The following is a 12,182-nucleotide window of genomic DNA, read 5'->3' on the forward strand; positions in this document are numbered from 1 at the left end:
CGGCGCTGCCCCGGAAGCGGCCTCAGCCCGGGGAAGCGCGTCCGGGCGGCGGGGCCGGCGGTGGCGGCGCTGGAGCTGCGGGCCGGGCCGGGCCGGGCCGGGCCGGGCACTCTCGTCCCGGTGAGAGCGGCGGTACCGACAGGGGCACCCGGCAGGGTCGGGATCGGGGGACAGCGGCGGAAAGGGAGGCCGCGGGCCCATGTCCCGCCTCGCTGTTTTGGCGTGGAAATAGGGGCAGAATGGTCTGGTTTGGTGTGGAGGTGGTGGAGGCCTCCTCGCATGAGGAGCGGCGGAGGCCGCTTGGTGTGGTCAGGCTGCAGAGGTCACCGGGGTGTGCAGCTCCTGCCGAGGGGCAGCGGAGGGACAGCCCCGAGCTCTGCCCTGTGTGACAGGGACAGCACCCAGGGAACGGCTGGAGCTGTGCCAGGGTGGGTCTGGGCTGGAGATCAGGGCAAGGTTCTGTCCCCAGAGGGTGCTGGCACTGTCCAGGCTCCCCAGGGAACGGGCACGGCCCGAGGCTCCAGGAGCGTTTGGACAGCGCTCCCCAGCACCGGGTGGGATTGTTGGAATGTTCTGAGCAGGGCCAGGATTTGGACTGTGGGTGATCCTTGTGGTTTTCTTCCGACTCAGAATATTCTGCGTGTTTGTGTTCCTGGCATGACATCATGCCCCGGTGACACCCGCCCGGTGCCCTCGGCTGCAGTGTGGGTGAGTCATTTGTCGTGTGTCCCACTGCCACCACCAGCCCAGCGCCACCAGCGCTGTCCCACAAGTGAGCTTGGAGCACACCGGGGCTGTGAGGACAGGGTAATGTTTAGTGAAACTTTGTGCCTGGTCGTTTTTTAGCTGACAGGGCAAACAAACCTGTTTTGGTGCGCGGCCGATGCCATGCCATGGTGAGTTAGCCCATGGCAAGTTCCAGGCAGCCAAGGGATAAGCACAGGAAAACAACAAATCCCATCACTTTTACCCTAGGAATCAGATTTGGATAAAGACAGCACATAAAAGATAAAGACAGCCTCACCAGTGAGCCTGGCCCTGGGGTGTTGTGGATTTGCCCCTTAGGTTGGTTTTGGGGCCATGAGTGCTGCCACTCCCCCATAGACTTTGGCTGGTGCCAAAGGTGAGTCCTCCCTGCAGCCTCTCCTATGCTGGGAGCGCCTGGAATGGCTCTTGTCTGTGTTCATAAACTTCCCAAGAGTTCCTGTCTGCAGGGCTCTGCCAAGTGCATCTCTCTGGTTTGACAGAGGGTCAAGAGAGGCTTGCAAATGGTATTTCTGCAAGACACAAGACACAAGCAGCCTGTGCTCTGTCAGGTGTGTGTTGGTTTATTGCCTCACGTTACTCCAGGTATGAAGTGATGGTATAAGCAGTGAATGTAAAACCATATAACTTGCAACCTCTTGGGCCCCAGTTTTGCAGTGCCATATAAATGTGTGTAATTTTAAGTACTATCAGGGCTTCCACTGACCTCAGTGGGACTTCTTAGAGTGCTCTAAGTTAGACACAAATGCACTTCTTCAGGGTAGGAGCCAAAGATGACTCATACAAGCACATGCATCACAGATTTTTATCTTTCCACTGCTATTTGTTGCTGCAACTTATGGTTTAATAAAGGTTAAATGTGTTGAGCTCAGCTTCAGGTTCAGTTGTAAAATAGCCAGTTTCTATTCTGGCACATTTCATCTTGATTGAGCTTAACACTTTGTTGAAGAATTGTGATGTTGGCACTGATCACGCTTTATCCTTTTTGGGACCCTTTATCAGCTCCAGCAGCTGTTTTGCATAAGTGCAGTGGATGAAGAATATGGATTTTGCAAATCATTTTATTGTTCCCAGCACTCGGCAGTGAGAGATCATTGTCTGCTTAGCAATAATGGCTTTTCCAAAAGACAAACAATTTCTAATAAATCAGACCTCGAAGAATTTAATAGTAAAATTAAATGACCCATCACCAATGGTTTATGCATTATGCAGGCTCGGTGCAAGTATAGTGCAGAGCATATGCAATTACTGAAGATAATTATTCTTATGAGGGAAAATGTTGCTGAGCATTTCTTGTGTTAAATAAATGAGTGAGATTCCTAATGTCATTTAGGAGAAACGTCACAGACGCTTGGAAACCTTAACAATTCAAATTTAATAATTTAAAATGACAATAGCACAGGCAAAGTACAAGAGGCACTGGGATTATTCTCTAATAAATCTAAAGTATCAGTTGGGAGGTTATTGTTTTAGAAGACTGGAAGTTATTATGTGCCTGTGATTCAAGGCTGAAGATGAGGGTTTGTGTTTGCTGCAGAACTGTCGTCAGTTTTAACTGCATCAGGCGCTGTGAAGTCAAGTCTGATGCATGCAAAAGTGCATTTTTAGCTGAAGGCACCTGGGTCATAGGGTGATGTCTGTGAAGGTCTGAGACCACAGCACCTTGCTTGCCACCACAAGCTGTGACAGACCTTTAAAGCAACCCAAATGTCAGTGGTCACAAACCACTGCCAGTCCACGGTCTGTCTGTGTGGGGTCTGCATAAGGTTGCCAAAACAAGCAGCTCAGTGTCAGCAACCTTTTGCAGACTCTGAAACACTCCAAAAATACCAAGGGTCTAAAAATGGAAGGTTAAAACCACTCCCTTAAACAGAATAATAGTTGTTGATCAACGGCAGTCTTAGTATTTTTTTTTTTTTCAAACCTGTGCTGTTGCTGTGGATAGGATGCTCTTCTTCAGAAGCAGCAGGACTCAGCAGCACTTTCCCTAAAGTGTAGCTGGTGAAAAACAGGAATGAAAGAGGCCTTGGTAGTGGTTTTAACTGTTTAGCTGTGGGAAAGTAGCTTCTCCAGCACAATGGCATAATTGAGTTCTCTGCACTAGTCTCATCTTAAATGAAAGGACAAGAGGCGTGATAGAAAACAGAGTGAGGCCAATGATTAAAAAAAAAAAAAAAAAGAAGAAGGCAGATGAAGGGATTGTTTCTTTACAGAGAAACAAGTAGGGAGCCTGTTTTCCAGTTTCTCTTGCAGCATTCAGTGGGTGAGTTGGTTAGTCAAGCTTGAAGGAGAGTTGGACACAGCTGTCTTCTTTGCCTTCTTTGTTAAACTGGTTTTGGCAATAGCTGCAACAGAGATGGAAATGGGTCAGATAACACATTTCTCATCAGATGTCAAGTCTGGAATCTGGTTTGACCTTCGACAAATTAACTTATCTGAAAAAATTCCCAATCTGGATGGCATCAGCAGAATTCCCCCTTTTGAATATGCTTAGTTTGTCTCTGATGAAAGACAATGGCTAGGAATCACGTTTATGTTTGCTACATTATTTTTCAGAAGTGCTTTAGGTAGTGTTAACTGGTAATTCTAGAAGGATGAAAAGAGACTGTCTGCATTATTTATTAAGTAAATGGGTCCCTTTGTATTGTGATATTTATGAAATTCCCTTCCACTAACATCTGTTATTTGTAGAAGAGAAGGTGGTAAATTTGAAGTCACACAGTCAATGGTATGAAGTGAGATATTTTTTAGGATAACATTTGAGCTTGTGTCTTCTGTACTTCATAAATGTTTTTTTAAGGCTCTGGAGCAGTCTAGATGGAATCATAACTTCAGGGAACTCATATTGGATTAGAAATCTTCTTGAATCAGGCTTCCAGGAAAATTGATTACAGATTGTCTCTTATCAGTGTCATCTCATTTTGTTACAAGTTGGTTTTATTCTGGCTTATGTGGAAAAGACAGAAAATTAAAGGCTGTCCTAATGTCTAAAAATATCTTTTGTGCACATTATTTGAAGAATATCTGTCCCTAAACAAAACAATTTTTTTACATTGCTGTGACATTTGGGTAGAGAAGACAATGAAGAATATGTGACTGCTGAGATGAAGCAGCATAAACTAAAAGATTTTCAACAGGAGCTCATTGTAAAACAAGCAAGAATAGCAGCAAGCAGACTTAGAAAATGCAGCAACAGCAAGAGATATTGTAAAAAAGGGAAATACGTGTAGACATCAGTGTCCTCATGTTCAGAAAGGGACTTCCTCTTCTGGCTGTAAATAACAACCAGGAGACTTCTCCCAAATAATTAAATCATATTATATAGTATTTAGACATCTAATACAGTTATGCCCCTAAAAGTAGATGTAAATGCTAAAAATCAGATGTGTGTGTGTGTGCTTTGGTTTTTCTCTGGATGGTAAATGACAGACTGGTTTTAGAAAGCCAGGGCTTAAAAGCACTTTGATATTGCTGGAGAGGGAGGCAGAAATTACCTCCTCTTTCTCACTTTTCTCCCTCTATTAAGAGAGCACTTTTTCTCTGCTAACAAATGCAGAATCCACTTTTAAAGATAGTTGTGCATTTCGAGTAGTCTGAACAATTTGTTCTTTTCGTAAAACCTTTTTCCCCTTAATGATTATTGTTCCAGAGATTATTTATTTGTTGGGAAGATGAACATCTAGTGGACTGGAGGTTGTGCTAATGCCTTCTTACTCTCATTTTATTACTGTGTTCTGAGCAAAGCTTTGATTTGGAACCTCTCAGCTGACAGTTTATATTATGCTAATCGAAATCTGTTTACTGGAAATTAAATTTGAATACGTGGTAACCTTGCTGTCATTAATAAACTTACTGCTTTTTTTTTTTTTTTTTTTTTTTTTTTTTACAGTTTTACTTCCAGTTTCCACTTCAAATATTGATGGTCCTGAAAGTGCATTTGGATCCCAGACATTTTCCATCACAGAACAAATCAAGAGCCTCCTCTCCTATCTCAGAGCAATGCAGACAGCTTAATATCATATGACCTCATTTCTCCAAATTAAATGAAAGAGGAATTTTCCCCAGCTTTCCATGAAGCTCAGCTATTGCCTGTTAATTTTGACTGTTAGTGCTGATCTTTCACTTGGATTCACAGTGGAAAATGTAGCTGTTAACAGGACAGTTGCTTTTGGGTCTTTCAATGCATCACTTCATGCAGTGTCTCAAGCTTTAATAAGTTCTCCAGCACACCATGATATCATAGCCAAAGAGGGGACCAGTATTTTAATTGAATGTAAACTGAACATCAGCCAGTATGAACATATCCTTTGGTATAACTCCAGAGGACACCTGCTTGAACAGAAAGATGAAGGTGAGTTTTCCTACTGTTTTCTATCCATCATTATTCTCCTTTTAAACAATATTGGAAAACCCCTGGGACTTTATTACAAATTTTCTCTTCCTATCCTCCTGTTTTTACAATTGAGAGATAAGGAGAGCAAAGCAAGTCCTCTGCCCTCTGAAATGTTACATGGGAATTACACCTGGGTACTTCTGTTCCAGCCCATCCATCCTGCTTTGGTGCCCCACAGAATTACCTTGTTCAAGAGTCATCCCAGTATTCCATACAGGAGGAATGAGTCTTCATCTTACCTGATACAAGCTGATAGTTTTATTTATTATTGCTCTTGTTTAAATAATATTTTTCCAAATGCATGAATTAAATACTATTCTTCACAACTTGTGACCTTTTGAGCTGGCAGTTGGTGCTTTAATTTTGTTACAGGACATTTTACGACATGCTTAGTACATTTATTTTTTGGTTTGTGCACCAGTGAGACTGTGGAAAGTAACACAGTATGTAATGGCCAACGGTGGAATTCATGCTATTTAACCCTTTTGAACTGAAGGGGAATATCTTTTCCTAGTCATTGGCTCTTATAGTTTTATCCCTGCAGTTCTTTATTTAAAAAAATGTTTTAGAGATGCATGTGTTTTTCTCTATTAGTATTAATGAAGGTCATCAAACTAATTGATAGGATCTTGTTGGAGGCCATCTTTCTGCCTTAAGTATTCACTAACCTTTTTGTAGTTATAATGCCATCTGGAGATTAGTTCAAAGTAGAGTAATTAGAAGAATAAGTTATGAAAACAGTTCAAAGCAGAGCAATTAGAAGAAATGAGTTATGAAAACAGTTTTCCCCCTAAGTTATAAATGCACAGCAAATGCTGTATAAAGCTTCTTGTATTGATTTCTTTTTACTTGAGTTTTGCATGTCAGCACTGCATGCTCAGCAGAAAACTGTCTTGAGAAAATTCTGGGTTCTTTCGCCAACAGAGCCATTTACAGGCTGATCTTTTTCATGGGTCACTTGACTTTTGACTCTGAACATATGGAGAATTAGACTTTATAGAAGACGGTCTTTTAACATAGGGTGAGAAGCCCTAGTTAAGAATTAGCATCCCTGTCAGAAAGAACCAACAGCCCAGAAGCACACTGGAAAAGTGCAGATGAGAGAAGGAAGTAAAAGCAGTGTAGCAAGCGTGCAGAATAATTTACCATTAAGCAGTAGGATGGGTAAGTGGGTTATGGCTTTCTGTGTCACAAGCATGGAAAGGACATTTCAGTCCTTGGTGTGCTGTTACTATGCTAGAAGTGGACTGCTCGCTGCCAAGCTTTGACTCTTATTGATGTTTACCCTGAGATTTTTGTTTCATGAGCTGTGTTTATTCCTTACCCCTCTGCAGGTGACCGGTGGAGGATTGCTGACAACTCCCTCAACATCACAAAGGTCAGCTTTGCTGACCGGGGCCGGTACACGTGTGCAGGCATTAATCATAACGAGACCTTGTACTACACAGTCACCCTGAGGGTTATCTTCACCTCGGGGGACATGAGCATCTACTACATGATTGTGTGCCTCGTTGCCTTTGCCATCACCCTCATTCTGAACATCACCCGCCTGTGCATGATGAGCAGCCACCTCCGCAAAACGGAGAAGGCCATCAACGAGTTCTTCCGCACGGAAGGGGCGGAGAAGCTGCAGAAGGCTTTCGAGATCGCCAAGCGCATCCCCATCATCACCTCGGCCAAGACGCTTGAGCTGGCCAAAGTCACTCAGTTCAAGACCATGGAGTTTGCTCGCTACATCGAAGAGCTGGCCAGGAGCATTCCCCTCCCGCCCCTGATCCTGAACTGCAGGGCCTTCATGGAGGAGATCTTCGAGGCCGTGCGGGTGGAGGACCCCGAGGAGGTGGGGAAGGAGGAGAAGCCGCCCCCCGGCTGCGGAGCAGAGCCCACGCTGTTCCCCGGGGGCGCCGGGATGAAGCGCAGCCACTCCCCGGCCGGCGACTCGGATGACGGCTCCCTGAGCGAGCAGGGCCAGGAGATCGCCGTGCAGGTGTCCATCCACCCCCAGGCACAAGGGCAGGGCATCGACACCGTGTCCCACGGCAGCTGCCACTCCGTGCCTGCCGAGGAGGGCACCTGCTGAGCCTGGTGACACACAGAGGGGTGAGGGAAGCTCGGGTGATCCAAGGGTGGTTGTGAGAAAAGGGTCTGCAAATAAGCTGCCTCAGTCCCATGTGCACAAGAGTTTTTCATGTTGCAAGAGCTAGTTCTGAAGTGTGTATTTTGTGCCAGTGTTGATTTAACAATTCCAGTCTGCTAGAAAAGGCCGTTTGGAATATTGTGCGGGGGACTTTTCTTTCTAAAGCAGGCTTGCTATATTTAAAATAGTAACAAAACAGCAATTCTTTGTCCTTGGCTCCTTGGTAGCTTTTGATACTTCAGATCTGTGTGAGAAGTGACCAAGCTGAGCAGTACAACTTGCAATAAGAACTTCTCCTTTGTGAGCTCCTTCTTTCTTCACGAAGTTGAGCTGAAATTCCTTTGAGTCAGTGTTGTTGTCCTGATGAATTGAGTTCTGTGCTCTTTTTGAGTTGCCCCTTGGTGCGTGTAGTCCATCACAACCACGGTGAGCTTGAACAAATCTAGTTTGTGTCACGTGCTTCTGTGTTGCTATCAAAATGTACTGTACTTTGGAAAAGAATAGTGCCAGGATCTGCTGCTGGATTAAATGAATTGTTGTCGTTTCAAAGCAGCTTAGAGAACAAACAGGAGGTCTGAGTTTTCTGTGCATCTGCAGGAAACTTGTGTATATTCTAAAAGCTTGTTGCTTAAACTTGGTGCTGATTTCCAAAGCGCCTTACCCTGGTCCTGTCCCACAGAATGGAGCAGTGACAGCACTGCTGGCACTGCCTGGCTTTTCATTTTGCTGATTTCACTCACTATAGAAAATCCAAAGTTTTGTATTGTATTTGATGTTGTGGTGAGAAAGGGATGGCAGTAATCACATCGTGGCAAAACTAATAAATGATGCTATTGTCTGCAGACAGGTGTCTCAGGCACATCTTCCTGAGCAGCATTATAACAAAGCAGGTGAAAAGTAGTGACACTGAGGAGCTGTGCTCTGGCTGGTCCTGTCAGAAGGCAGTGGCAGAGAGAGTGGAGGGCTGGCTGAGCTGTTTGCCAGCTGCTGTTTGCAGGAGGGGAGTGACTCACTGACAGAGCCCAGCCTCGTGTGCTGCAGAGGTGGCAGAAGGGAGAGCTGCAGCTGCTGACATATGTACACACACAAGTACTTCTCCAAGGATCTCCCACCTGGCTTCCTCAGCTGTAGAGATCCAGCCTCCAGGAATCAGAGTGCAGACAAGAATCTACTTTCTTCTTCCACTCTTTGGTGCTGTTTTTTTGGTTTTTTTTTTACTCCTTAACATTTGTAAGTTGTATCACTTGAATAGCATTTTTTATCCTGTTGAGATTTAGTAGATGTAAAGCTTGTAAGCACTCCACAAATTAATTTCTTACAACTACTGGAAGCATATTGCCATATAATTTTAACAGCTTGGCAACAGGAGTGCCATTTAATTTCACACAACTCTTTTTTCTTTCCTTATTATTACAGAAATGTCAGTTGAACAAGTGATTCTGGAGGGCTGCTCAGGATTCTTAAGAGGATTTGACGTTACATTTACATGAGTAGAGGTGGAAAACAAGCAGGCACAGTGATGATGGCAGGGTAGGGCTGTCTGTGGTAATACCTGCTCAGAACGAAGGGGCTGAACAAATATAGTTACCATATCAGAGAGAGGGAAATGATATAATCTGTTACCATTTTAAACTACCTTCTGGGGAAATACCTGCAGTCAGCCACCAGTTAAATCACCCTAGTTGCCTTTGGCCTGTCAGGTAAGAGTGGTGTTAGTCAGGAGGGAAATTTCTAGCCTTTATTACAGTAACATTCCCACCAGCTTGGTGCCATTTCCAAGACTGTAGCAAACTTTGTCTGCTTCAGGGGAAAAAAAGCCTTCTGTACACACTTTGAGTAACTGCCTCAACAGTGACTTCTTTTTTTGCTTCCACAGTTTGATGGCACTTTATGTCCAGGTGAATAGTTTGTATAATTTTGTGTAACCTGTCTGGTTTCCTTTAAGTTTTTTTAGGTTATCAGTGTTAAAAGATACTCTGTGGATAAATATCTATTTCTCATAGAAGGAGGAAGCTGCTGGTTTCACTTCTGTGCTCCAGTGGGTTCTGCAGGTTTGTTGTACATGTCTGAGGGGAGATTTGGCAGTTTGTCCCCTTTAGGATGCACTGGGCCCAAAGAGTTGAAGGCTACAAGAGAAAATTATGTATTTCAATCTCCTTTGTGCCACAGGCTGTCAGAATGTACCTGCACCTGCCTTATAAACAGCTCTCCTTGCTTTAGTGCAACTGTTGCATGATGTGCAAGGTATGGATATGTTACTCCTAAATACACACACACTGAGAGATGCCACTACAAAATCCAAACTGTTTAACTGCTTCCTAGGAAGCAGTTTTGATTGACAGATGTCACATCAGAAGTGGCAGCTTACGGGCAGCAGAATGACACTGGAGGTGGGTTAGATGGGTGTCAGGAGAGCAGTTTCAAGACTGATTTGATCTTTTCTGATTTTTATACTTTATTTACATAGCTCTGAGTTCTTACTGAGCACAGTTACCTGGTGTCTTCATACATCCTATTGCTGGTTGAGAGGAAAGAGTGACCATGCATAAAGGTCCTCAGAAATGCAGTTGCAGTGTCAACTGCTGGATAGCAAAGCTGAGAGTTTTCCTGAATTAGGACAGTATTTTATTCCTTAAATAAGTTTCATTCCTGGGAAGGAGGTTGTTTTGTAAGGATTTCAGTGTATAGGGAGTACCTCCTGAATGTAAGAACTGATCCTACTCCCACTGAATTCAATTAGAGAGGATTTGGAGGTCTGTGCATTTTCCAGGATTTTTATGCATCTGAAAGCGAGGACGATGGTGATGTTAAATGGTAAAAGTGATTTCCAGAGAATGAAATTTGACACCAGTTTCCAAACAACTTGTGAACTATTCTTGTTACCCTGAGAGTAGATGTGTTACCCTGAGAGTAGATGTGTGCACTTAATGTCTTTGATGAATCTAATTGAGCATTAACATTGAAAGTGTCTCTCTCTTAACATTTTGTAGGATGAGGAGAATCTACAATGGTTTCCTTGCTTTAAACTAAAGCCTCTGACAATCACAAGGCTATTCTGTCTCTTATTTGTGACTTATTTTAAAAATATATAAAATCTACTTGTTATCCAAGAGTACCTAAAACTAACTTTGTAGTGATTATTTGTATTACCTGGATTGTAACATAACTGTTTAATGTAACCACGTAGGATTTCATACTTTCATATAATGAATTGGTAGATTTGCAAAATAAATTGAAAAGAAAAACCTTGCTCTGCTGGAATTTTCTGTTTTACAAGTGAGGAGTGCCTGTCTCGCCAAGATTATGTAGCAGCTGTATTGAGCTCAGCAGAATGTTGTTAATCAGCCTGACAGAGGTTATTGGGATATTCAGTCATCTGAAGGACCATTCCTGCTATGACATCTTCGGATCTGTCATTTTTTTTGTCTCAAAGTCTTCAACAGCATCTAATAATTGTTTCCAGCTGCTTATACAAACAGGCACAGACCTGAAATGGTTTCAGGAAGGCCCTTGTTTGCTTCTTTGTTTCACATAGTGTGTGTGACCTTCAGCCATGAATCTGTTTTATTTGTTCTTACCTTTTTCACATGCTGGTACTATTCTATATTGTAAGCACCTTTATTTTTGTAATCCCTCACCCCAAACACCAAAAATCCACCTTTCTGAGAAGCCCTCTGTAGTGCCTTCCATGGGGGTGTGCAAGTGTGAATGAGAGCAGAATTCACCCACATTGCTTTTAAAGAAGAGTCTCTGGTTGCCAGTCTCTGCGCAAGGCAGATAATGGCTTTACAGCTGAATATTTGGGGATTTTCCCATGAGAATCAGCTGCCTAAAGGAAGAATTATTGGACCCATACTCCTCAGGCTAGGTCAATACTCAGTCAGCATCTGCTTTCTATCTCCTTGTTATGAGAGATGCATTAATGATAGCAGTTCGGTTTTTTAAAGCTCCTGTAACCCGATTCCTCATGATCCTATCCACAGTGAACAAATTCATCTGAATCCATTTACAGCACTTTTCCATCTGGTAACAGCAGATCATTGAAAAGGAACCTGCATTAAGGATGATTATACTTTAATTTTAGGTGCACACCTTAAAAAATACATTTTTTTCTTAACGTTACAGCACTTCTGTGAGTGAAGTCTCCAGCTGGAGCCACAGTGGAGACACCACAGTGTCATTCAACTCAGGCAAGTTACAGCTTTATCGACTTCCCTTCCGCCAGGTCATTTCACACCAGCTGAGTCTCTTCCCTCTCCTCTTTTTTTAATTGGATAGCAGCTCATTCAGATGTCTCCAAATACACTGCCAGCTTTTTTGCATGTGGAAGTGAGAATTACACCATCATTCAAAAAAAAAAAAAAAAAATCATTCTGCTAGATGCTGAAATATCAAAAAAAAACCCTGAAAGCTGGGAAGTTGTTCTTTATCCCTGGTAAAACACTACCTATTCTTTGGTCATGCCTGGCTGCCAATGAGTGCAATAATACTGAGCAATTAGGCCTTTCATTTGTGTTAGGTTAATTAATTGTTTGCACAGTGCCCTGAATATGGAATCATTTTCCTTTTGGAAAGAATAAAAGGATTAGGATGGCTTTATCCCAAGTCGCTCTGAACGTCTTTTTGTTTATTTAATGGGAGAAAAACCCTCTGTCGCCCCAAACGCAGAGCACACACTCGAGCGTTACGGCTGCACGGGGACGTTCCCATCACTGGGGCTGTGAATGCATCCACATATGTCCATCCATCTGCAGCCAGGCTCTGTATGGGATCTGGGGGTCCTGCTGCATGGCAATGAGCCTGCAGAGGCTGCAGGGTTTGGATGGCAGCGCTGCCAGGGGCAGCAGAGGGATGAGCAGCCCTCGGATTTCAGCTGCCTTCAGCACC

At 43.5% G+C, this 12,182-nt stretch overlaps 1 protein-coding gene across 2 annotated transcripts; it reads left to right on the forward strand.

The window, feature by feature from the left end:
* Window positions 1-45: 45 nt before the first annotated feature.
* On the forward strand, window positions 46-11,865 carry MFAP3 (microfibril associated protein 3). Of its 2 annotated transcripts, XM_083871708.1 has the most exons (4): window positions 50-120; window positions 631-708; window positions 4,667-5,116; window positions 6,493-11,865. In XM_083871708.1, exons 3-4 carry the CDS (start codon window positions 4,837-4,839, stop codon window positions 7,236-7,238), a joined length of 1,026 nt encoding a protein of 341 aa, XP_083727834.1. In that variant the 5' UTR covers window positions 50-120; window positions 631-708; window positions 4,667-4,836; the 3' UTR covers window positions 7,239-11,865. The 2 variants fall into 2 exon arrangements, with proteins under 2 accessions (XP_083727835.1, XP_083727834.1); XM_083871709.1 differs by lacking the exon at window positions 631-708 and having other exon boundaries at window positions 46-120.
* The last annotated feature ends 317 nt before the right edge of the window (window positions 11,866-12,182 follow it).

This window comes from Zosterops lateralis (genome assembly GCF_965231275.1).
Source record: "Zosterops lateralis genome assembly, chromosome: 14".
In the NCBI taxonomy this organism is placed as follows: domain Eukaryota; kingdom Metazoa; phylum Chordata; class Aves; order Passeriformes; family Zosteropidae; genus Zosterops; species Zosterops lateralis.